We start from the raw sequence: 25,190 nt of genomic DNA, 5'->3' as shown, positions 1-25,190 counted from the left end.
CTTCTGCCGTAACAGACATGCAGGACCACATATGTATGTGTGCAGTAGCAGTAGCAGTACCCCGCGTAGAAGTCGGGCTGCACGCAGTTGCGTTTTTTCGGGGCTAGTTCCAGCCGGACGGAACAACTGCGTTCTGATAGTGGGATATTCAACTACGAAGATGGATCTGTTGAAACTGGTATAAGCTGTTTGTCGAATCAGTGCTGAACATCCAATAGTTGTCCTCCAACTGTCTCTTGCTCTCTGAGGTTGTTTGCTGCTGTTGTTCTGGTTTGTGGTGTGTGTTATCCCCCCTGCTCACTCCATATATCGATTTCAAGTTTATCCACTGGGTAATTGGTTGCTGTGAATCCCCAAAGCATCCTCAGCAAATTCCCCAAGGAACACTCAAAGAATCCTAAAATATTACAGTCGTGCATACTCTCTAATAATCTCCAATAATCTCCAGTAATTTCAAACAAACTCAAGTAGGTTTTGTTCTGTTAAAGCTCCTGGGCCTTATTGCTTCTTATTTCTCGTTTTTCCTTTATTTGAATTGCATCAAAAGGTTGAGAGATCCTTCTTTTTATCTGAAACCTAATTTTTCTGACTTCTAAAACAAACTACTTAGTAACTTTTGGGCTTTGGATTCTAAACTTCACCTTCCCTCTATTCATTTTCTTTTTTATTTCCATTCTATTTCCAATCCTCATCTTCAATTTGTTTTTAGCCTATTTGTTTATTTTCCTTCTATTGTGATTCACAGCTCCAACAAAAAGGCAGAACCAAAGAAAAAGAAAAAGAAAAAGAAAAAGAAAAAGAAAAAGAAAAAAAGGAAAAGGAAAACCAATAGAATAATAAAAACAATAATAATCACAAAAGAAATAAATATTATTTTTTTTTGGATTATTCTTGTTGATATATAATAATTATTCATTTATCCATTCAAAAATTTTGGTACTGATCACTTGATAAATATTTGATGAATTCCATTCAATAAAACAGTTTTATCTTTAATCTACCTCATATGTTTCCTTTTTCTAAATTATAAATAAAAAAAAAAGAAAATTTCTTCAAAATAATGTCAAATTCAAATTCAAATTCAAGCTCATGCTCAAGCTCAAGCTCATGTTCACATTCAAATTCAAATTCAAGTCTAAGTCTAAATAAAACTAATAAGATCAATAGAACTAATAAAAATAAACCTAATAAAAATGATAATACAGATAACAATATTAACGATAAGAACAATACTAATGATAAAAAATTAAAAAATAACCCCAAAGATAAAGATAACAAAGAAAAGGAAAAAATAAAAATCACAATAGACAAAAAAATTCCTGATCCTCCCAATGATCCAACAGTAGTTAAAAAGAAAAAAACAAGAACAAGAAATGGCTGCTTAACATGTCGTGATCGTCATTTAAAATGTGACGAAGCAGAACCAATTTGTCTAAATTGTTTAAAGACCTCAAGAAAATGTGTCAGAGGCTTGAGATTGAATTTCATTAAATGCGAAATCTTCGCTGATTTCAAACCAGCATACCTACTCTCAAATAACTATCACAGCAATCTTAATCTTCCAAACCTCGATAATCTTAGCATTGAAAATCTCAACGACATTGATACAGATATCTCAGTTGACACATTAATGAACCAAAAAATTGACACTGAAATTCCTCACAATATCACCTTTAATGATGATTCCTTTATAGACCAATCAATAACCGTCTCCTCTTATTATCTAAATGGTTTTGATAAATACAAAAATTATCTAAAATACCACGATGAAAAAAAACTATTAAAAAGCAAAATTGAATTCGAAAACGATATAAATATCAACATTAACAACTTTATTAAACGTCAAGAAAAAATAAAAAGAAAATTCCTTAAAAAAAAATTAAAACTAAATCAATTGAAAAATCAGATAAATAAAAGGTCCTCCTCTCAAATTAATAACTTGCTTACTCCCTCCCAAAAGTCTTTTAAAAGACCAAAAATGAGCAAATCGTTATCTGTTTTAGCTGTTTCCTCAACCTCTATTTCTACTTCAACTTCAAACTCTACTGCAAACTCAACGCCAACACCAACACCAAACTCAGGCATTATTCCTCTGGCTTCAAATTCAATCATAACATCTAACATCGACGATATTAACAATAATAACTTCATTGCCTTATCCATCAATCTGCATACATCAGACTTTTCATCTCATCCTTCACAGCGACTTCAACATCAATCATTCCAGCAGCTCCAACAGTTCCAACAGCAGCCACAGCAGCACCAACCAAATCATATTTTGCAACCGTTGTCCATAACACAATCATTTCAGCATATACAACCCATTACAAATTTACATGACCAATCTTCTGCCATAAATATAAATAATAATCTATCTCTTAAGAACATCAATTTACCAGACTACACTTCAATGTCTTTTCACCCAGCTCAAAACCAACAAAGCTCTCTATCATATGAACCTCAAATAGAGGACAGATATCAATTTTGCTCTTATGACCATAACATAAACTTAATCAATAATTACATTAATGAAACAGATCATGTTTCAAACATGAACACATTAACTCTTAATCAGTTTTCTCAATCCAACAATCTAGCCTATAATCAACTATTTAGCAATATTATCGACCAAAATAATAATAGTAATAATAACAATAATACAAATTTTTTGTCACATTCAGATTCCAAATCCTTTTCGGATTTTGATTATAAAGATGGTTTTGATATTTTCAGTGATTATCGATTTTTACATGGAATGAATGAAAACACAAGTTTCCTCAGTTCAATTGAAAAACCGCAAGATTCAAATATTGATTTTCAACCAGTCCAGTCAATTCAACATGTCCAGATTGCTTCATCTGATACAGCTACATCAATTTTTTCATCGGTTTCTTCTTTGCCACAATCCAAGCAATTTGTTCAACAAAATACTCTACAGCCTCAAGTGTATAATGGTGTAGCTCAGCAAGTGCTAAATGAATCATTAACTGCAAATAAATTTTTTGAAGAGGATCAAGATATCAAATATTCTTATAACAATCAAAAATCACAATTGTCATTTTTTATGCCACAGCAGACTAAAATAGATCAATCTGGATTTATAAATTTGCAAAACAATGATTTTAATACTTTGGATGATAACACTAACAATATTAGAATGCAAATCAAAGATTTACCAAATCCTTCTTTTAAATCAGATAAAGATTCACTCCTACTTTTAGGAGATACTGTTACATTAACTAATTTATCAGAAGCAAAACTTTATTCCAGTTTTATTGTCAATTCAACTCCATTTCTTGATTTATTTAACGATATTTCAATGTTTAAAAAAATTATTTCGACTCTTGGTCTTTTAAAAGACATTCCTCAAGCTAATTCGATTAATTGTAATGACAAAAATCTTTTATTTAATAGTTTGATATGCTGTGGAGCAAGTTGTTTTGGGTTTTCGCAATCAAAAGGACTAAATATGGATTCAACAATGCTTTTATATAGAAAGCTATCGTTGAATCTTCAAATGAATCTTTTTGATAATTTTTTCCAAAAAGGTTGGTCATTATTATCAAATGATTTTTTAAACAGCTTTAAAAACAATCAAAATCCGAATTTGTCCTCTTTGTACCAACAAAAACTAGAAGAATTCATTATAAGCTGTTCATTATTACTAAGTTCTAATCATTTTAATGGGACATCATTGATCAAGAAAAAATTAAGTGAAAATTTATCTAAAATTAAGAGTATAAACCGTAATGCAAATAATTCCTTGAATTTTTTGCTAAATCCAGAGTCTGAGATTCCAAGTATCAAATCAATAGACATTAAAAATTCAACAAGTTCGTTATCGACACCATGCTCCTCGAAAAATAGAGATGATTTTCAATTGTACTCAAAATTGATGGGTTTTATTAATTCAAATAATAAAGATAAACAAGTTCAAAGTTTTCTTTCAAATGAAACAGATTTAATTGTTTCTCTATTCAATGTTGATATTTTAAACGTAACCACCAATAAAATTTTCTGTTCAAACGATCTTTTTTATTTACCTTCAGTTGATAATGTTAAATATGGAAATCAGCAGTTCTATAATCCTAGCTGTTCTACGATAACTTCCTCATCTCCTTCGGGACGCACTATTTTTGATTCTACATCCTCTAAGGGGTCATTTTCGTCAATATCTCAGGCTGATGAAAATACGGATACCAAGAAGAATATTCTCAATTGCAATAGCGAGGAAACAAAATTTGCAACAAATGTTGATAATTCTTTAGGGTTTGGAAGTGAATTCAAAAATACCGAATCTCTTGATATCAGTATAATGAATCCGTTGATATTAACTGGTATTATAAAAAATTCACTAATAATTAAAAACTGTCTATGGACAATTTTTTCAATTGATTCCGTAAATTCATTGAACAATTATTCACGCCAACATTTTAATCCTTACATTTGGGAAAGTTTTCTCACAAAAGATGATGTTAGTAATGATGATTCCGAATTAAAATTTAAAACCCTAAGTTTAAGTGATAGTAATGAGTATTTAGATTTTAAATCAGAAACGTGGTTTTTAAGAAAAATGTTATTAATATTTTCCAAACTATTTTATTTTAAATTTATAATTGAAGATAAATTGAATTCTAATTACACTAATGATTTATACTCTCTATCATTCAGTCTTAAAAAATTCAACATATCGAGAGAATGGGAAATTTTGTACAATGAATTAAAAGGATATGAAAACAGATTATCGTTATTGTTGCAGCCTATTAATATTTGCGATGTAATTGGAAATAGTCCGTATAAAGATGAAGTTGAGAAATTTTTCTTTTTAATTAAGTTTAATTTTAATAATGACAAAACTGTATTATTTCATATTCTTCATCATTTAATCTACCTACTTGCTGAGAAGTTTTTAATTGATGACTTCCCATCAATTATTGATAAATATCAGCGTGAAACATCTAATCTGAATCATGCTGGAAAGTACTCTATTAATGTGAATAATGGAAAGGGTGAGAAATTAGATGATATTTATTCTGTTGATATTGAGCATTTTGATTATGAGAAAATCCGATGCATTGAAGATATTAATGGATTGAAATCATTTTTTAGATTGACAACCAGCGATAAATCTGATGGTGAAAATGGCGCAGATAACCAATGCAGCTTAGCAGGATTTTATCAAAATGCTATCAATATGAAATACAGTAGTTTAAAGACCAAACCATTTTTCCAAGAACTAAACGTGGATTTAAATTCATTAAGCAATCCCATAGCATGTAATATAAGAAGATTGATCTCAATGTTTCTATTGGATAGGTATGAATATCAAAGTAAACATTATGAAAACAATAATTATGCTATTTCTAAGGAGGAAGAAAATAATAAGAGCCAATTCATGGGCAGTGACACTGATTCTATTTTCGATAACTTCAATGGAATATTTGTCAATTTAGTGGATTGGTTTATGATGAAGACTGATTTTTCACAGTTAGAGCTTGATACGTTTCATGAGGTTTTAGCCGAAAAACTTTCCAGTTGATTGAATAATAAAAGCATGAGAACTTTTTATTTTTGATTTCTCTTTTGCCTGTCTCTTTTCGCAGGCTACTTTTTTATTTCTTATTTTTGTTTTAATATTGTTGAATATTAAATGACTTTATTAGTTATTTTCCACAGTTAAAATTATTTCAATTATTATATATTATACATACGGAAATCATTTTTTATACTTTGTTTTCTTCATTTTCAGTTATGAGAATCTTCGTTTTATTCATTTCTTTATTTTATTTTATCTTCTTATATTTATTAGTCTAGATAGAATCCTTTTGGAATTTCTCATGCAAATATTCAAATATTACCATCAAGGAAACTTCTTGCATGTTTTCAAGCACATTATGAAATTCTGCTGTTGAATGCACAAGATATATCGCTAGGTTTCATTCGAGGCAGAATTTCTTGAGATTCTTCTATGGTCAGTTAATTGGAAAGGAAATAACAAATGAATTGGTTAACAGAATTCCAAAAGCAACTCTTGTTGGTTGAATGTGTGAATCGTGGAATTCGATGTTGGACGCCGCCTGCAATAAGGTGCGTTGTGGTGCAGACGTACCGCAGCCACAAACACGTTACTTTAAGCAGACCGCTTAGTTGTGCTGGAGTGTGCGTTTGGAAGGCCGGTATGTGCGCGTTCGGCACTTTTACCTCTTCTATCGGGATACTGGTACCTTTTCATTTGAGGTTGAACTGAAATAACTTTTATGTTGGAGATGGTGATTGTCTTTAGAGGAGTGTTCATCACTTTGTGTTTGGCTGCAAAATGCTAGCATTTATGGAGCAATATTTGCCAGTCTGCAAAAAATGGTAATTTTATCCCCTTTTTGGGTTTTCCAGTCCAACCAGCTCCAGAATCCAGCCCTTTCTACAATCCATTCCGGTTTCCAAGTTATAGCAAGGAATTGTTTTATGGAGTATGGACTATACACTATACATATATTTATATATTTATATATTTATGTATGTAAAAAATTAATGATAATACACAACAAGAAGATAAATAGACACAAAATTGCAAGGGTAATTATAAGTTTGCAATTATTTAAACAATTACATTATTTTGCAGGAAAAAAAAAAATGTTGATATAAAATGTTAATAAAAATTTTGGAATTATTTTTGAAATCTGAATATTAATAAAAAGTAGAAAAGGAAATGACGATTAGGGGTTAAAAAGTGCTGAACGTGTTGGTTGACCATGAACGACAATCAAATGTTCCATTAATCTTTACAATTTCACTCATAACTTTGAATTCGTAAAACTAAAAGCTAAACTTTGGTTAAAAGGATTGATAATTTGAAGATTTTGTTCTGATTTTATTTTTCAACAAGGGATTTTCAACATTGAGGTAACAATTTTTTTTTAAATAATTGTTATCACTATTGAATAGGTTTTCAGAGTTTAAATTATTATTAGACTCTGAGTCTGTATATAAAACAGTTGAACTTTCAAAAGTGTTATTCATTCCGTAATTTTCCCCCGACATCATCATTAAATTATGTCTGGTCAATGGTAGGTATTGATCATTACAAATATTTCCTTTTTTCTTTGTTTTTGATTTTTTTTGGGATTTTTCCATCGATTTATTTGATCCCAATCTTATTACTCGATTTTGACGTGGTTTTCTAATACTTTCACTATCAATATCAATTTGATTAGTATTATCGATCTGATTAGTATCAGCTTTTTTCAAATCAACAACCATTCTATTGATTAGATCAGGTTTGAGCTGTAAATTAAGACTGTCTAAAGGTTTCGAAGTGGATAAAGTGCTAAATGAATTATCAACTGTAGTTAAAAATCTTGACAAAGAATTTTGTTTAAAAAAAGTGAGTTTCTCTTCAAAAAAATTATATGTATCATAAAAGGGAGATAGAACAAAATTTTTAAATTTTGAATAGCATCTATTAAATAAGTAATAAGGGGAATTTTCATGGTTTTTACCAATAGTAGCAATGCTGTTATTGTTATCTTCATTACTGTTACTGTTATTGCTATTGCTATTGCTATTGCTATTGCTATTGCTAATTCTATTTTTATTGAGAGTTAAAAAATCATTTAAATGATTATTAAAAGTTTCAACTAAATTTTGATTATCTAGCTTGAAATTTTCTTCAATATTGATTAAATCGTTTAAATTTAAATTTGCATCTTGTAAGAATTTTAAAGACGTATAATTAATCAATCTTGGTAAATCGTTTTTGATTGACATTTTAAAACCGTTAATTAATTCTTGTTTAATGAATAGAGTGATTTCATTTTCATTAATTTGATTTAAATAGAGATAACTTTTCGTATTATACAAATCATAAAGAATTTTATAAAACTCATCCAAGGAAGAACTTATTTTTAGGTCGATATTGGTTAACTGGTCGTCAAATAAAATAATAACACCATTTTTATTAGTTAAAACAATTTTAAATTGTAAATAGATGGATAGATTTGATAAAGAGAGTAAAAAGGGAATCATTGAAGATTGAGATGCTAATGGGAAATTTGGCAATATGAAATCATTTAATTGGTTATTGAACAAATAATGATGATTTTCATATTTACATAAAGTATTAAAAGTGATTGAATTTAATGGGTTTGATTCCACAGAAGATAATAAAGACAAATTTGCATCACCGTTATAAATCAAATTAAAATCAAGGGTTAGTAAGTGATTTTGATTGATTTGGAAATCTATTGAATTTAAATTTAGACAAGGGTTAATTGAACCAAAGGATATATTTTCAATTTGAAATTTTTTGTCTTTAAATATTGAGATTAAATCAATATTTTGAAAACTAATATTATTAAATGAATCATTTAATAGATTATTTAAAGTTGATTTGAAATCATTTATAAGTAAAAAATTATTTGATAATGAATTCCAGTCAAAATTAAAGGACATTTTTATTTCTTTCTCAAAAAAATAAAAGAAAACTGAAAAAAATGGATGAAGTTGATTAAAAATGAATATTTTATAGAAGGGCTAATAGGTGGTTGAAATGAGATAAGACAAAGTAAAATAAAATGGGATAAAGATAGAATAATCAAATTTTCTTTGTTCTTTTTAAATCAAATTTAAATATAAATGATGAACAAAGTTGAAAAAAAATGCTAGTATATTGAACCTTTTCTTATCTCGCAAGATGTAACAATATATTAAATGATATGGCAAAAAAAATGAATAGGCAATATACCCAGATAATACTTTTTATTTATAATATTTTATGAAAATACTATGAGCTGTATTTTATTTTTCTATGTGTGTATCAGTAGTGATTAATCTTGTAAGAGAATTATAATTTGATAATCTTTGAATGTAATTTGTTGGATAAGTCAGTGCTAGTTCGAGGTTATTTTTGAAAATAAAACCAAAGATTCATATAGCTCTCCAAGAGAAATTGATGAAAAAGGATGAATATCTTTATATTTCAGTAGCGATGAAGAATATTTATTGCGCCTAATGAGCTTTGGTTGAAGACTGGAAAGCAACGAATCTGTGTTCTTCGACTGAGTCTAATTTTTGGTTCTTTGAATAAGTTGGCAGAGATTGGAGAAAGTTAGCAGAAATCACAGCAACTTGAGAAGTTTTGTGGAATTCCAGGGGCTTCTCGTTTATTATTTGGTTTGATATTTGATTTGGCCACAGCTAGAAAACAACACTGTGAATTTGTTGAAAACACTCAGCGACACTCAGCTTTAAAGCAAAAAAACAACAAGTATCAAGAGTTTTGAGAAAGAAGAGCAATGGTTGTTTTAGCGGTTTTATACCAAACATAATGGGAGCTGGGAGGGACCGCACAGAAAACGGCCACCTGCTGGCACACTCAGCCCGCACAGCCAAATCAATATGGCGGAGTGGTGCGGTCCAGCTGCTGGGTGCAGGCGGTAGCTTACGGTTTTGTTGGAAAAGAAAAAATGTTGAGCAGAGCCAGCAATGCGGATTCATGACGAGAAGCTGCGTGTGCATAATCTCGCGCAGCATAACAGGAGATGGAACTTCCATAGCGATGGTAAATATTGGGGCAAGCAGATAAAAAACAAGATAAAACGAGATAAACCAAGATGGAACAAAAGGAAAAGTGGTGAAACTACCTCAGTTGACAGCTGTGTCCTCAGTAACACTCTGGGAAGCAACTATTTTAGGTCTGACCTGGCTTCAGACAAGTGTGAGATATATGCCATCAAAATATCAGCACAAACGAAATTTTCGAACATGTCAATTTCATTTTTACTGTTCTCCAAATTAACATTGAAAATATTGCTGAATAAGTTTCTTCTGTGAGTTTCATATATTTCAAGAGCGATACCCCGGTTGGAAACAAGTTTATATGGATCATACTCAGTCAGAGAGTCGAGTTTCAATTGCTCATCAAATTCATCTAGGATAACATTAGAATTTGCTATATTGTCAGTTTTTTGATCATCAAATTCATATTCATCAAACCCATTGTCATTTATATAATCATCACCAGAGTTGATTTGAACCCCCAAAACATATGCAGAGGTTTTAGCCTCATCAACTAAAAATGTTTTCAAAATTTCATAGTATTTAAAAATGTTATTTAAATTAATTAAACCAACGTCAAATAGAATAACCGGCTTGACTTTATTTCTTTCTTTCAACTTTAACTCTCTGAGTATTTTAGCTATAGTATCTTTGATATCTTGATTCGATAATTCCAAATATATGTTGTTTAATTGCAATATTACAAATGTTTCATCATTTCCTGTAGTGCAAACGATTGCAGCTTGACCAGTTTTGGTTATTGATAAAAAATGATGAGGCTTATTTGATGCTAAAATAGCTTGTGTTGATGAAGTAATTTTACAATTAAATTTCTCTAAATCATTCACATTCTTATTATTATAATCTGATGTTTGAAATCCCACTGCGTATGATGCTCCAGACACCAGCTCTCGGTGCAATTGAGATTCAACCACTGAAGAACCAATAATAGCCATTGAATATAAATCTGATGTATATTGTGGAGTTATGGTATCTGCCAATTCTCCGACTATTGGTACTCTTGAGACTATTTCTAGTAGTAGATTTCTGCAATATGGTACTCCATAGTTAACTTCATAACTCATACACGAGTCGTTAATACTGGACTTGTTACCATATGGTATGATTTTTTCGTTATCATCGTATTCCTCATAAGAATAATTGTAGTTCATTAGATTGCATCTCATTAATAAAAATAGATTCAGATTAAAAGATTTCTCCTTTTGAAATTTATTCAACCAATTTGAGCAAGCTTTTGCTTGATTCTTGTTCCCAATAAAATTCGGACCAGAGATTATAACTAAAGGATTTGTAATTGGATTATCTTTTTTTAATAAGTTGGATAAACTTAGTCGATCATTTATAATTTTATTTGAAATCTCATAAGTTATTGGGGAAATAAACTGTTGAATAACTTCTGGTTGAGCAACAGCAACCTGTCTAGCCCTTTCACTTAAACATAAGGCTGAACTGCTAGATGAGTAATTTCTCGACATTAATAATGGATGACTGTGATTTGAGTTATTATTATGTCCATTGTAATTAGTAGTGTTGCTGTGAGTATTGACATTGTTAACATTATTGGAACTTTTGTTATGATAGTTATTTTTTGAAGGACCATAATTCCAATATGGAAACTTGTTTATTGAACTGCTGGAGTCTTGAGAACTCAATTGATAAAGCCTATTGCTTTCGTTCGACTGCTGTGACTCCTCATTTTGATACGACATTTCGATGGTTATAGATAACGCTGATGATTACCAATGACTGCTTATTATAGACGAGAGTAGACAAAAGTATAATGAAATATTATTCTAATCTTTTTTCTGTTTGCAATTAATAAAACTGAAAAATGAGGAAAAAGTCTTATTTATTTTTGTATAGCGTTCTTTTTACCGGATATTGTTTGTGTCATGATTGAGTCATACACAGACATATTTTCACAAATGAGGAAAACAAAACTAAATTCCATCACATTTTGAGTTGAGGATAATTAAAGTTGGTCGAATATTTCTATTTAGACCTTTACTATTTACTTGTTAATTATTTATTATTTATTATTAATTTAAAATTTATAAAGATTAGTCGGAAAATGAAAGATCACAAGTGATGTATCAAGTTGCTTAGTGACCACCACCACCAATTTCGATACTTGGGGAACAGTTAAGACTTTGCTTAAGAGTACCGTAAATGGTGAATTGTAAAGAGGTCAAAGTACCAACCATAACTAAACGAGTTGGTAAACCGGCAAATGAACCCCTGAATCCTAATTCTTTAGCTAATTGGGCTAATAAACCGACAGTTGATTGTCCTGGAGCTTTTTTAGTTTTGTTCACTTTAGATAATAAAGTATCAGCAGGTTGAGAAACGATAGCAGCCATGAAACCAGCAATTAAACCAGAGGCTAAATTGATGGCAGTTGCAGTAGATGAAGATAACTTTTCCTTTGGAGTTGGGATAAAAGAATGAATGGCTTCAGAGGCTCTTTCATATGTTAAGAATTTGGCAATATTATATGGAATTTGTTTGAACAAAATTGGAGTGAAACCGTTATAGAATGAACCGACACCTTCTTCTTTTAAGATTCTTGAAAACCCACCTAATAAACCGTTAGCAAAAGTTGGTTGAGAGACCAATCTAATACGAGTGGCTTCCAAAGGACATAAAGCGATATCAGCAAAGAATTCGGCAATGGCAGCAGAACCAATATAAACTGAGTTTTTGTAGTTGGTAGCAGTTTCAATACCCAAGAAATCAATGAAAGTTTTTTTGAATAATTCGTAACCACCAAATTTGAAAGCACCTTGTAAAGAGTAACCCAAGATGGTTGGACCCAAACCAGTTAATAAAGCACCAGCACCTTCTTCAGCAACAATTTTTTTGGCAGATTGGAACATACCAGTATATTTGGTTGGTTCTAATTGAATTCTGGTTTTGATAACATCGATTGGAGTCATGGAACCATGGGTAACACCACAACCAATAGCACCAGCTAAAGCGAATTTACTGTAATCTAATACAGTAAAGGATGAAAGTTCAGATGCAGTCATTTTGAAATATGAAATATGAGGTTGATTTGTTTATAAATTTTGTAAATATTAATGAAAATATCTATTAATAATTTAATAATAATTTAATATACAAGATATGGAAGAATATTGGCAAGAATATAAATAAAAAAAGGATATTATTTATAAAATGTATGTGAAACCTTTATTGGATAATAAAAAGACAAAAACAAGAAGATAATCAGAAAAATTGAGATATATTCAGTTTTAAATATCTTTTTAATATTAATTATTAACTTTCAAATATATTTCATATAATTTATCATTTTATAAAAACGAGATCTGATTCCTCTAATTGGACAAAAGAAACTTTTCTTACCCGGTAGTAGATCCACTGTTTTCTTTTCGCGATTTCGCAGCGAACACAACAACGATTTCTCCGCGATGACAATAGTCCAGTATGCGATCACATAGTAACTGCAGCCCATCATTGGAGATAAATTGAAAGACCGTTAACACCAAACACGAAATCGGTAGCCTTTTCAAACGAACACAGTCATCGGTGCTTTTCCACTTCCGGCCAATGCGAGAACAAGCGAGGGGTTCCGTCCCCAACCACCGGAAATGCGTCCAGCCAACACTAATCCTGTTTCAAAAAACGACCACGTGGGCTGCTGCGGCACAGGCAAAGGCTCCGGTCATATCCACCGCCACGGAGGTTGGAAACAAACGGGTAATGAGTGTTCCTCTGATCCAAAACAGGCGTTTCACGTGGCAAACCTCTCTGAGGCGCGCACAGACATAAATCATGCAAATACTGCATTATCGGAAAACCAGTGCTGCGGGTTTGGGAAGTTTTGAACACTACAGACCCATATTTCAGTTATTTATATATCTTACAGAGAAACAATGAAAATTATTTCTTGATTCTTCAAGTATCTAAGGATTATTTGTGGATCGCTGCTAGCCTTTTCATATAATTTTGTGATAAATTCGAATATTTTGAGTGAAATGTCTCAATTAGAGAAAAACAAACAGGGAATTACTCTCACAAAGCCTTACTTGGAAAATTATCCAGATAAAAATGGGTTTTTTGGTCCCTATGGTGGATGTTTTGTTCCTCCTGAAATTGAGAAGCAAATGAAATTAATCTCAGAACAATATGATCTCTTGAAAAACGATCCTGAATATCTTGAGACTTTGAGCCGAATTAGAAGTGATTTTCAAGGTAGACCAACTCCATTATTTTTTGCTAGAAATTTATCCAAATATGCCTCTCCAGATAAAAATATTAAAATCTATCTCAAAAGAGAAGATTTAAACCATATGGGTGCTCATAAATTAAACCACTGTATGGCTGAAGCTTTGATCGCTTTGAAGTTGGGTAAAAAAAAGATAATCGCTGAAACCGGTGCTGGTCAACATGGTGTCGCTTTAGCTACTGCTGCTGCTTATTTTAATTTGAAATGTGATATTTACATGGGTGAAATTGATATCATTAAAGAAAAACCAAATGTGGTCAGAATGAAAATTTTAGGTGCTAACGTTATACCTGCAACTCACGGTTTAAAATCATTGAAAGAGGCTGTAGATATAGCTTTTGAAAATTATATGAAAGATCCCGAAAATATCATGTATTGTATTGGCAGTGTTGTTGGCCCACACCCCTTTCCTTTAATGGTGAGAGATTTCCAAAGTGTTATTGGTACTGAAACTAAAAAGCAATTTAAATTGAAAAATGATAACAAATTACCTGAACATATTGTTGCATGCTGCGGTGGTGGTTCAAATGCTGCCGGTATATTTTCTGCTTTCATTGATGACGAAGATGTTAAACTATATGCAGTTGAACCACTTGGAGATGGAACTGGAAAACTAGGATCGCATGCTGCTTCTATTTCATATGGTGAAGATGGTGTTATGCATGGGTTTAATTCAATTATGATTAAAAACTTAAATGACAATGAACCCGGACCAGTGAATTCAATTGCTTCAGGTTTAGATTATCCAAGTGTTGGTCCTGAACAAGCTCTATGGTTTAGAAGCAATAGAACTGAGAAAAATGTTGGTGCAACTGATTTGGAAGCTGTTGATGCATTTTTTGCGCTATCTAAATTGGAAGGTATTATTCCCGCTTTAGAATCGTCTCATGCAATCGCTTATGCTTTAAAATTAGCTAAAAATGTTGACAACAATTCAACTATTGTTGTTAATTTATCTGGTAGAGGCGATAAGGACATTGATTATGTTGTTGAAAACTATCCACAATTTATCGACAAAAAATACGAAATTCAATGATTTAATTTAATGATTTAATTTAATGATTTATTTTAATAATTTTATTTGACTTTAATCTTCTTGGAAGAATATTCTTTATTGTGAATTTCTTCAGATTCGAGCTTTTTTTTTTCCTTTTATAATTATTGTTTTCAGAATTATTTTTATTATAATAATGTAGATGTAATAAATATCTGGACACATTTTGAAACAAATTTAATACATTATTATTTGTTTTTGATGAACATTCGAAAAACCCATTGGAGTTCAATTCATCATTTAATAACAACAAATCATTTAATGAAATGTCTTTATTTTTGTTTTTCAAATCAGCTTTTAAACATAATATAAAAAATGGAATTCTGTTTTTATTGTTATTATTATTATTATTATTATTATTATTATTATTATTATTACTATTACTATTACTATTACTATTATTATTGTTATTGTTATTGTTATTGTTATTGCTATTAATTCTTTTGATAAACTCTACATACCAGTGTTTCCTCAAATTATTAAACGAATTTAAATCGTCATATGATAAGCAGATCAATATTAGACTGAATTGGCTCAAATCGTACAATAAATTGAAGTATAAAAACGGATCAAAGTTATTATCAAACTGCTTGAAATGAGTATCGAAAATTTTCAATTCAATTGAGACAGGTATGTCGCAACCAGCTAGTGAAACGTCGACTTTAAATGGTTCCAAATGATTTGGCAAATTGATATCGATTGGAAACTCTCCATGGTTTTTAAGAAACATTAAAAGCGATGTTTTGCCCACTCCCTTGTCGCCAACCACCAATATACTCTTCCTCAATTTAATTTCTTGAACCATTGCTATCTTGGGTTGTTGAGAAGAACGCCAAAACAGCAAAACAAAAAAGAATTCTCATTTTGCCTTCACTCCCTTGATATTTATATCCATCCCTAGCTCCTGTTTTAGACTATTTAAAACTCCTGTTTATGTCTCAATTTCTGTTTCAAAAATGTCAAAAAGATAAATAAAAATCAAACCCACCGCTATGGATTCAATGCATGTATGCGCATAATCAATGCACAAGTGAACTTGCCCCACCAGTGGCAACCCTCTTGGAGGTCTGGCTTACATAATAGTACCCGCGACAGACCCCCTTCGCAAACGAAAACAACACCAGAAAAAAATAAACAACATAAACAAAAGCTGCTTATGCTCCAGAGTTTCACCAAATACTGTTCCACGATAGTCGTCACTAGTGAGAAAGTGTGTGTAACTCAAAAGGCCTATCGAAGAGGTGCTGTCTGCTGTCTGCGTTTGTTCTGTCTGCTTCCTGTGGTGATTGTTCTTCGCGTCTTCCAAGCTCATTTCCAATATCCCCAACGACCCATTACTCGTCGATATCTGCTCCAGATTCCTGTTTTTTCTGTTTTTTCTGTTTTATACTTTTGCAGATTCCCATTTGGTCCAGAGATTGTCATTTTCTTGTGCCAGACGATAGAATTGCCAGTAAATACACAACAGAATTGACCTGGTTGATTTTACATCCCACAACACCCATTGATGCCTGCAGCTGCCTAGGGGGTTGGTCTTTTTGCGATTTATATTACGGATTTTCTTGCTTGTTTATGGTTTTATTTTTCATTGAGAACAAATCTTTTTAATAACCAACATCTAACTTCAACAACAATAAGCACCACAGTCTTATCACTTGGAATTTTTCACTTTCATTTCATTTCTACCATTCAATTCTGCATTTCTTAGCTAGAATCAATCACTGTTTCATGAATATTGGCTAATAATGCCTCCAAGGAAAAAACAAATTAAAAAACAGATACCATCATCAACAAAATCTAAGTCTAAATCTAAATTAAATCCAAATCCAAATCCAAATTCAAATAATATACTTAATCACAATATTTATACTATAAACAATAACGATTCAACTTATAGTAATGATTCCACCAATAATAATATTTCACAAATCAATAATAATAAACCAATAAATAAAATTTCAAGAATATTATCAAAATCTAGAAATTTAAGGGCAAACTCGAATTCAAATTCTTTTTTGAATAACTCAAGCTTTAACAATACTCTTAATAATTCTATAAATAACAATACAACACCTTTAGAATTCTCTCATTTAAAAAAAGACGATGATGGTTTTTCCTTTACAATACTACAAAATTTGAATACAAACAGAATTTTAGAAGACATTGATGAAATCAACTCGGATTTAGATTTAGATTTAAATAATAACAATACCATTACTAACAATGATTTAATACCTAATAAATTACCCAATAAATTACCCAATAATATCACAACAATAGGGAATAATAATAACACTAAAAAAAAAGGTAGAGCAATAAGATCAAAGATACAGCAACAAACAAATATTATTCCAGATTCTGTCTTATTTCCAAAAACTAATAATAACAACAGTAAAATACTGAAGAAAAAAAATACTAGGAAAACAACTCAAAAAAACACTCAAAAAAATACTCAGAAAAATACTCAGAAAAATAATAACTTGATACAGAACAAAATACGAAATGATATTCTGGATATTGATAACTTTGATAAATTACCTGAGGAAAAAACCTCAAAATCAACTGCAAAAAATTATATACACATAATTGACGATATAGATGACATAATTGATACTTTATCTCTTTCCGATTTTGATTCAATTTCAGACTTAGATAAAAATTCAAATCCAAATCCAAATCCAAATTTAAATTCTAAATTATCCACCAATAATCAAACCCAGAAAACCAATGGGAAATCCAGAAATGGAAAAACGGATACTGAAAAATTAACAAATGGGAAATCAATCAAAAGACCTATCTCTAATTCTAAATCTAAATCTAAATTGAAAACAAATGGTTTCATCAATTCAAATTTAGATCCAACCCAAAATGATGATTTTTCCATCATTTCAAATAACAATCAAAAAAAAAATAAAAGAAAAATAAAAGAAATAACTCCTGAACAAGCAACAATTGAAGAAATTGATCAAAAAGACGACTCTTTAATAGTAATAGAAAAACCTTTAAAAAGATCAAGAACCAAAATAAAGACATCTCAAGATTTAAAACAGAAAGCTAATGGGAATTTTAAACGAGTTTTAAGAAAGGAAAAACCCGAAAATAAAATTGATAACTTTAATAAAAATCCTCCAAACAAAAATAAAAATGGATTTCAGAATCATTCGACTGCAAATTCCTTTAAATTAATTAACTCCTACGACGATAATAACCAAATTGTTAAAAAAATTCGTCGTAACAGTTCATATTTAGAAATTGAATCTATTGAAAAGCAAAAACTTCAAATTTCTGAATCTCCAATACGGCGTGTTGGTGTAAACAAAAATATTAGTGATAAGAAAAAATTAATCAAGAAAAGAAGATCTTCACTTAGTAATAGAGGCAAAAGAACTTCTTCAATTGGAAATGGTTTTGTTGCTACTCCACATGAAGATATCGAGCCAAACTATTTTTTTAAACATTTTGATTTATCTTTGCCTATACCTCATCAAATGAGACAGCTACTTGTATGGTGCTTTAAAAGACAATTATATATTGAAAATAATACCATCATGCAGTCAAATGAAAGACAAAACAAAACTAGCACTGGTATTAGTACTACTGAGAAGATATCAAATAACATTGCAAAAGTAATCAAAGATGAAATCATCAAGTCCTTAGTAGACGGAACAATAAATACATCTTGGTGGAATAGAGATCTTAATGACGACTCAGATAAAAGTGAAGACAATCAAAAGGATTTTGAAGAGAAATCTAACAATTCAAAAAATAACGTAAAAGTTGTCGCTAATGTTCAAAATATAATGAATAAATCTAATTTGAAAATATTCTTGAAAAAATTGGAAATTCTACAAAAAGAGAATAAATTGTGGGATGACCTTTACAGCCAGTATGTTGAAAATGATATCAATTTTAAAAATACTAAGGAATATAATGTCAATTTGGACAAATTAGGAAAAGAAATTGAAAATAATAAAATAAAAAAAGCATTTAAAGATATTGAACAAGAAAAGATCAAAATTGATGACGAGGTGAATACAATTATACTAGACTTGGAGAAATCTTCATTTGATAAAATAAATGTTGATAATAATATCCTACACAATAAAGAAGAAGATAAAGATATAATTGAAACATTAGAAAATGCTAAGATAAGTAAAATTGAAAGTACATTCAATTATACTAAAAATAATTTTGAAAATAATATCATGCAAGTAATTGATAATCTAAATGATTTTTCTTTGAAACTACATTCAAATGACAAGTTATTAAGATTGTTTAATCAAAATAAGATAAAAACTTTTTCTAAACTTGTAAATGATTATATTAGTCATATTAATGTGGACAAAGATTTGATTTTGAAAAAAAATAACAATCAAGAATTTGAAAATATAAATGGCAATAATAAAAACAGTCAAATGGATATTGAAGATGAAGCAATTCAAAGAAAAATTAATGAAATGAAGCATTTAGATAGCATTGACTTATTGAAAGCAATATCAAGAATTGGTGAAAATTAGATTGTTTTTTTTTTTCGTTTTTATTTGATTTGATTTTTTTTGGGTGTGTTCAAGTCTTTTCTTTAGGTCATTTTCATGTATTTTTGTATTATTTTTATGAATTGGAGTAGTGGATTTAAAAGCATATTTAGTTTTGAACTGTTAATTTTTTTTTCATGTTTTTAGTTAGTTAATGTATATTAGTATCTGTTTTAATAACATTTAATTCATGTGGAAATCAAATGTGAGATCTAAGTACTATAGATTCTACTTTAGGAAATTCATTAACTGTCCAATTATATTTTTGAAAGAAGTGGTGATTTGAAATAAATTTAAGTAATAATAATCCTATGAAATTGATTTTTAATTCATTTCAATCAGCTTTTGTTAATTGATATATTTGATAAAATTTACCTTGCTCTGGAATTAATCTTTTGAATTTTTGTCTTTGTTTGTGATAAAAATGATAATAAAATTTAAAATAAATTATCTACAAAAATGCTTTCAAAATGATTGACCCATTTTAATATAGATTAAAATACGTAATTATATTAAATATTCAACAAATAAGTGTTAATAAATTTGAAAAATGAGTATTTCTTAAAAAATAAAAATCCTTCAAGAAACTTAGGATCTGTATCTCCATAAAGATAAAGTGTTGTGTTTTTTCCAGGTGTGACGACGACCAGCTTTGGTGTTGTTGAATTTGTGACCTTTATTGATACCTCTTGATTTTTTACCGGTGGAGGTTAAACCTCTGGCTTCACGATGTTTGTGGACTGGGTTGACGATCCAGTTGTATCTGGCATCTCTTCTAATGGCTTTGTGAGAAGGATCAACTAAAATAATTTCGAAATATTTGTAGGTAGAATCTTGATTGATCCAGTAGGAGTTCAAGACTCTTAAATTGGAAGCTCTACGGCCGACTCTTTCTTCAGCAGTAGCACGTAATGATCTTTGGTATTTCAATTGAGAAACACCTTGGTTAGTTGGTTTACCGTAAGTAGCACCTTTTGGAACTGGTCTCTTTCTGTTACCTCTTCTAACACGAATTCTGTAGATAACAAAACCTTGTTTATTTTTGTAGCCTAATCTTCTAGCTTTGTCTGGACGAGAAGGACGAGTAGCACGGTGAATAACATTCTTTTGACGATATTCCCATACTCTGACTCTTTGTAAAAATCTGGAAACATCAGATTGTTTCTTTCTGGAGAGTTCTTCTAAATATTTGTAGGCACCCACTGCAATTGAAATTTATAGCATTAGTAGCAGACACTTTAATTGAGTCATACGGACTGAAAGGAAAATGGGTCGAAAACTTTCAAAACATACTCTTTCAATATTGATACAGATACAGTATTGAATATAATAGTATAAAAATAATTTAGTTGTTACTAGATCCCTGATGCTGCTGGTGAGAAGCGTTTCAATATTCCATTCAACAATATCATGAAATTTTACTGAGAACTCGGCACGTGTCAGCCGCTGAAAAGTTGAAGCGTGACTTTCTCTTAAAAAAAACAGTCACGGCCAGCGCACACAACCGCAGCTCTATAGTTTCCGTTTTCTAATCACGGTTCGGCGAAGTTTCGGAACGTGCTTGTGTTTTCGAAATGTTTGGTAGACCCTGGGTAAGCAAGAATTTGTTTTAGGAAGGTCTGTGCGTACTGAAAACAATTCCACCAATTTGGGTCGGTTCAAGTGAACACAAAATGTGTCAATTTTATATTTACAAATTCTTATTTTTCTTTCAAGGAAAGGAATCTAAGTTTCTAAGCGATTATCTATAAATAATTTTTATTCTATTATTTGGAAAGTGGCTAGGGAGACTTGTTAAGCTCTTTAATTTTGTCGTCAAGTTCTTGCTGTCTTTCTTGATTTTCAATTATTTTTTTCTTTTTTATCATTTCTAATTCTTGCAAGTTTTTATTATAACTTTTCAAATTTTCAATTTCTTTCGTTATTTCATCTATATTACTATCGTTTTTCATTTTCATTTCTTCTAGTGTCTTTTCAATCATATTCAAATTTTGTTCCACATTTTCTAATTCAAAAAACTTATCGTCATGAATAATAGGTCTATCGTTATCCGGTAAATTATTTGGTGATGGATGGATTGCTGGATCATTGTTTAACAATTTATTCAAAAAAGAATCTGGATTTGCTATTAATTCTTTAAATTTTCCTGTTTCTACCATGGTTCCTTCATTAAGAACTATAATTCTTGAAGCTGTTTTAATAGTCGAGATTCTATGAGCAATTGAAATAGTTGTTAAATTTCTAATTGATCTATCTTGTATAGTAGTTGAAATAGCATTTTCGCTTTCAGAATCCAATGCACTAGTTGCTTCATCCAATATTAATATTTTTGGTTTTAATATCAAAGCTCTTGCAAGTGCAATTCTTTGTTTTTGACCACCTGATAACTGAGTACCTCTTGACCCAACTATTGTATCGAGACCATTTGGAAATCTAGTTAAAAATTTATCACAATTTGCGAGTTTAACAGCATTGTCAACTTCTTCATCAGATGCGTTAGTATATCCGTATTTGATATTTTCCTTAATAGTTCCTGAGAATAATAATGGTTCTTGTTGCACGACCCCGATAATTCTTCTATAATTTTTCAAGTTAAAGTTAGCTATATTTTCTTTATCTAGTAAAATGGAACCTGAATTTGGATCATAATATCTTAATAATAAATGAATAATGGTTGATTTTCCAGATCCTGATGGGCCAACTATGCAAATATGTTCACCTGGAGTTATCTTGAAATTTAATTGTTTAAATATTAAAGCGTTTAGTCTTGTAGGATAAGAAAATTTAATATTTTTGAATTCAATTTCGCCCTTTAGAGATTTGTGGTTTACTTTTTTACCAATAGTTGCAGGGATTAAAGGTTTTCTATCATTTAATTCAAATACTCTTGTTGCAGCACCCATACCTTTCATTAATTCTGAGTAAAAATTTGATAGTCCAAACATTGAAGAACCGGTATAAACAGCGTACATGATAAATGAGGATAGATCGCCAACACTAATTTCGCCGGATCTAATCATTGAAGAACCAATTGATAGGAGTAATAATAGCGCCGAGTTTGCTATAAAACCTGTTGAGCCATAAAAGAAACCTGTGAATTTTGCTTCTAAGTAACCTGCTTGAAAGACGTTTCTAACTTGTTTTGAAAAATTATGGATTTCAGTTCTTTCACCATTAAAGGATTGTATTGTTTTTGTTGAAGATAAAGATTCCTCGGCTACTTTTGTTAGGGTTCCGACTTCTTGCTGTAATCTTTTTGAAATATTTCTAATTTTTCTACCATAAAAAAAGGCAAATAAACCCAAGGGAGGTGCTAGAATGAATAAATAGGCAGCTAGCTTGGGAGATACTAAACACATCATTGAAAAGCCAACACCACCGGAGATTACAGCTCTTACACCATCAGATAAATTTTGAGTGGCAGATCTTGTAATAATGGAAGAATCGTTGGTTAATCTTGAGATCAAGTCGCCTACTTTGTTATAGTCTAGGAAGACAGCATCTTGTTCTAGAGACTTTTTAAGGATTCTTACTCTTAATCTTGCAATGACTCTTTCGCCAATTGTCTTTAAAAGGATAATACGATAAGAATTTGCAATTGCACCGATCAAGAAAAAGCCTGCTAAACCGAATAGAAAATAATTTAAGGGTAAACCGAAAACTTGTGGGGAGTTGTCATTGGGATCATTTTTAGAGTTGTAAGATTTAAAACGATCATTTTCTTTAATTTTGGTTACAAAGGATTGAATGAAGGAGGTTGATTTGTTATCGGCTTTATCAGTTTTATCAGAGGTGTTTTGATTGTTTGGAATCGAGTTACCAGCGTCCAAGAGTATACCCAAGACAAGAGGTAGAGACATTGATACTGAGGAAGAAATAATTAAACAGAATAAGACTAGAAGAAGAAGATTTATTTCAGGTTTTGCGAGGGAGAATAGTTTGGCCATTGATTTAAAGTCGTTGTAGTTTTTTGTGGTGTTTTCTGCTGAAGATAGGATTAACTCAGAGGGATTAAAAATTCTTGATGGAGGCAAAATTTCATCACTTTTTTTTATAGTATTATTTTGATCATTTTGATCATTTTGATTGTTTTGATTGTTTTGATTGTTTTGATTGTTTTGGTTATCTTTGATAGTATGGTTATTTGGCGGAGTATTAGATTTAAATCTTTTTGATATAAAGTAGCCGAAAATGTTTTGCTTTTTAAGGTCAGTTTTATTACAAAGTGGATTAAAAGAGATTGAAGGTGAGTTATGAAATAGAAGATTGCTATTATATTTATAGTTATAATTATAATTATAGGTATGATTATAATTATAATTATTACTGATTGATATAGATCTTTTTGAAGTTGAAATGAAATTTAAATTTTTTGGAAAAGATTTTTTTGATAAAGAAGAAATTAGGTTATTCTTTATAAATAGTGATGGATTTATTAGTAAAACCATAATAAGATGTATTATGTATGAAGTACTAAGGTAAGTTGTTGTATATTATAGAATAAGATGCTTGGAATATAGACAGTGATAAAATTCGATCAAGATAGTAAATTTTGGATACCAAAAGTAGGTACCAAATCTCGATACTAGGTCTAGATGCTTAATTAAGATATTGAGTTGGAAGGAAAAATAAAACAGATTAGTTAATCAGAGTGGGATGTGACAAAAGGGAGGTGAATAGTTGCGATAGTAATTGGAGATGTTGGAGATATGAATAGAAGAAATGGAACAACAAGGGCATCAAAAGCAGCAACAATAGTCTCAAAAAGCATCTACAGATTAGAGGGTTGATTAGGACGATTAGATCAAAGGCTCGAAGTTCCGCAAGAAGAATATAAGCAGGCAGCCAATGAGAGGCGCGCAGAGCTGGACTGGCACCTGACGCGGATGCTAACACGGACCCCAGGCGCAGTGGAGTGGGCTGGCACGGATGTGACGGATTTGCGGAAAGGATTGGGTAGAAATCCATTGTCCCGGATATTTCGTGTGCGTCGACAGCTGAAAGACGGATTCGGAAGGTGAGCAGAGCTGGAGAGCATAATGGTGTAGAGTGTCGAGGACCAGCTGAAGAAAGGCAGTTAATGGAGGAGATGTCGCATTGTGGTTTGGAAGCTCAAGCAGCCTTTGAATTTACAAAATAAAAATGCGCTTTTCTTTTTATTTTTCTCTTGGTTGTAATAGGCCCAATCACTGAGATGTGGCATTATTTGTTAAGAACATAGTTGGAAACGAATCGATGGAAGCAGACAAACAATACAGCTGAGTTGACAAGTAATAATGGAAGCCATTTGGTGTAGATTGTGGAAAATAGAGTTATCGGATATCGATGCCAATGGAATAACTTCCCACCCCGTAAGAGTGCTTTTACAATAGCAGAAAAGTAGATGGAACCAATTAGTTCGAATCGAAAGAATTGATTGAGAATTGAACAATATATCTTATATTTGAATGCTTTTGTAATTGGAGACGAGCCAAAGAAACCAAGCAAAGAGATATCGGAGAGCGATCGCTAATTGTGTTTTGTTTTTTTTTAAAAGGAAAAAAATGGCAAATGTTATAAAATCACCGCAAAGCTAATTAAACCAAGATATAATCAGCGCGGTTTTTGGTGATACGAAGCCAGGCAATTTTCAGATGTCAATTGTAATAAAATTGAAGAATATCCAGTCTTATTTCAGACAATTGGAATTAGGTTTGCCATAGAACCCGTCATAAGAATCTTAAAGAAAAAAGGAAAATGAGCTCTAGAGTAGCAAAATTACTAATTACCAATGGAATCA

The 25,190-nt window shown here is 30.8% G+C and overlaps 10 protein-coding genes across 10 annotated transcripts; 4 read left to right on the top strand and 6 right to left on the bottom strand.

Moving 5' to 3' along the window:
- Positions 1-1,060: 1,060 nt before the first annotated feature.
- On the top strand, positions 1,061-5,539 carry ASCRUDRAFT_68461 (Zn(II)2Cys6 transcription factor domain-containing protein; the record flags this gene model as incomplete). Its single annotated transcript, XM_020191532.1, has 1 exon — positions 1,061-5,539. The coding sequence occupies one exon, from the start codon at positions 1,061-1,063 to the stop codon at positions 5,537-5,539; it is 4,479 nt and encodes a 1,492-aa protein (XP_020050794.1).
- Positions 5,540-6,831: 1,292 nt separating this feature from the next.
- ASCRUDRAFT_6296 (MDM34 family protein) lies at positions 6,832-8,448 on the bottom strand (the record flags this gene model as incomplete). The annotated part of the gene is made up of 1 exon (XM_020191317.1): positions 6,832-8,448. One exon carries the CDS (start codon positions 8,446-8,448, stop codon positions 6,832-6,834), a length of 1,617 nt encoding a protein of 538 aa, XP_020050793.1.
- Positions 8,449-10,004: 1,556 nt separating this feature from the next.
- On the bottom strand, positions 10,005-11,033 carry ASCRUDRAFT_20012 (aldolase; the record flags this gene model as incomplete). Its single annotated transcript, XM_020189617.1, has 1 exon — positions 10,005-11,033. A coding segment is annotated over one exon (1,029 nt), but the record flags the coding sequence as incomplete, so codon positions are not given.
- A 642-nt stretch (positions 11,034-11,675) lies between these two features.
- MIR1 (Mir1p) lies at positions 11,676-12,602 on the bottom strand (the record flags this gene model as incomplete). The annotated part of the gene is made up of 1 exon (XM_020190217.1): positions 11,676-12,602. The coding sequence occupies one exon, from the start codon at positions 12,600-12,602 to the stop codon at positions 11,676-11,678; it is 927 nt and encodes a 308-aa protein (XP_020050791.1).
- Positions 12,603-13,487: 885 nt separating this feature from the next.
- ASCRUDRAFT_89708 (tryptophan synthase subunit beta) lies at positions 13,488-15,025 on the top strand. Its single transcript, XM_020195034.1, has one exon. The coding sequence runs from the start codon at positions 13,572-13,574 to the stop codon at positions 14,856-14,858; it is 1,287 nt and encodes a 428-aa protein (XP_020050790.1). The 5' UTR covers positions 13,488-13,571; the 3' UTR covers positions 14,859-15,025.
- ASCRUDRAFT_84282 (uncharacterized protein) lies at positions 15,005-15,683 on the bottom strand (the record flags this gene model as incomplete). The annotated part of the gene is made up of 3 exons (XM_020194866.1): positions 15,005-15,031; positions 15,061-15,271; positions 15,338-15,683. Coding segments are annotated over 3 exons (584 nt in total), but the record flags the coding sequence as incomplete, so codon positions are not given.
- A 73-nt stretch (positions 15,684-15,756) lies between these two features.
- On the top strand, positions 15,757-16,486 carry ASCRUDRAFT_105654 (uncharacterized protein). Its single transcript, XM_020188623.1, has one exon. The coding sequence runs from the start codon at positions 15,886-15,888 to the stop codon at positions 16,348-16,350; it is 465 nt and encodes a 154-aa protein (XP_020050788.1). The 5' UTR covers positions 15,757-15,885; the 3' UTR covers positions 16,351-16,486.
- A 135-nt stretch (positions 16,487-16,621) lies between these two features.
- On the top strand, positions 16,622-19,393 carry ASCRUDRAFT_68455 (uncharacterized protein; the record flags this gene model as incomplete). Its single annotated transcript, XM_020191531.1, has 1 exon — positions 16,622-19,393. One exon carries the CDS (start codon positions 16,622-16,624, stop codon positions 19,391-19,393), a length of 2,772 nt encoding a protein of 923 aa, XP_020050787.1.
- A 494-nt stretch (positions 19,394-19,887) lies between these two features.
- ASCRUDRAFT_74093 (60S ribosomal protein eL15) lies at positions 19,888-20,791 on the bottom strand. The gene is made up of 2 exons (XM_020192554.1): positions 20,705-20,791; positions 19,888-20,613 (listed from the first exon to the last, which is right to left on the bottom strand). Coding segments are annotated over exons 1-2 (615 nt in total). The 5' UTR covers positions 20,706-20,791; the 3' UTR covers positions 19,888-19,999.
- Positions 20,792-21,504: 713 nt separating this feature from the next.
- Positions 21,505-24,202, bottom strand: ASCRUDRAFT_42588 (ABC transporter ATP-binding protein; the record flags this gene model as incomplete). The annotated part of the gene is made up of 2 exons (XM_020191031.1): positions 23,232-24,202; positions 21,505-23,132 (listed from the first exon to the last, which is right to left on the bottom strand). Coding segments are annotated over exons 1-2 (2,256 nt in total), but the record flags the coding sequence as incomplete, so codon positions are not given.
- Between the last annotated feature and the right edge of the window lie 988 nt (positions 24,203-25,190).

Source organism: Ascoidea rubescens (assembly GCF_001661345.1).
Source record: "Ascoidea rubescens DSM 1968 unplaced genomic scaffold ASCRUscaffold_1, whole genome shotgun sequence".
In the NCBI taxonomy this organism is placed as follows: Eukaryota; Fungi; Ascomycota; class Saccharomycetes; order Ascoideales; family Ascoideaceae; genus Ascoidea; species Ascoidea rubescens.
The sequence above is the reverse complement of the archived record's forward strand: the minus strand, read 5'-3'. Positions and strand labels throughout refer to the sequence as shown.

Bases quoted from the DNA above. Each gene is read 5' to 3' on its own strand.
- ASCRUDRAFT_89708 (XM_020195034.1), top strand. From the start codon at position 13,572: ATGTCTCAATTAGAGAAAAACAAACAGGGAATTACTCTCACAAAGCCT.
- ASCRUDRAFT_105654 (XM_020188623.1), top strand. From the start codon at position 15,886: ATGCGCATAATCAATGCACAAGTGAACTTGCCCCACCAGTGGCAACCC.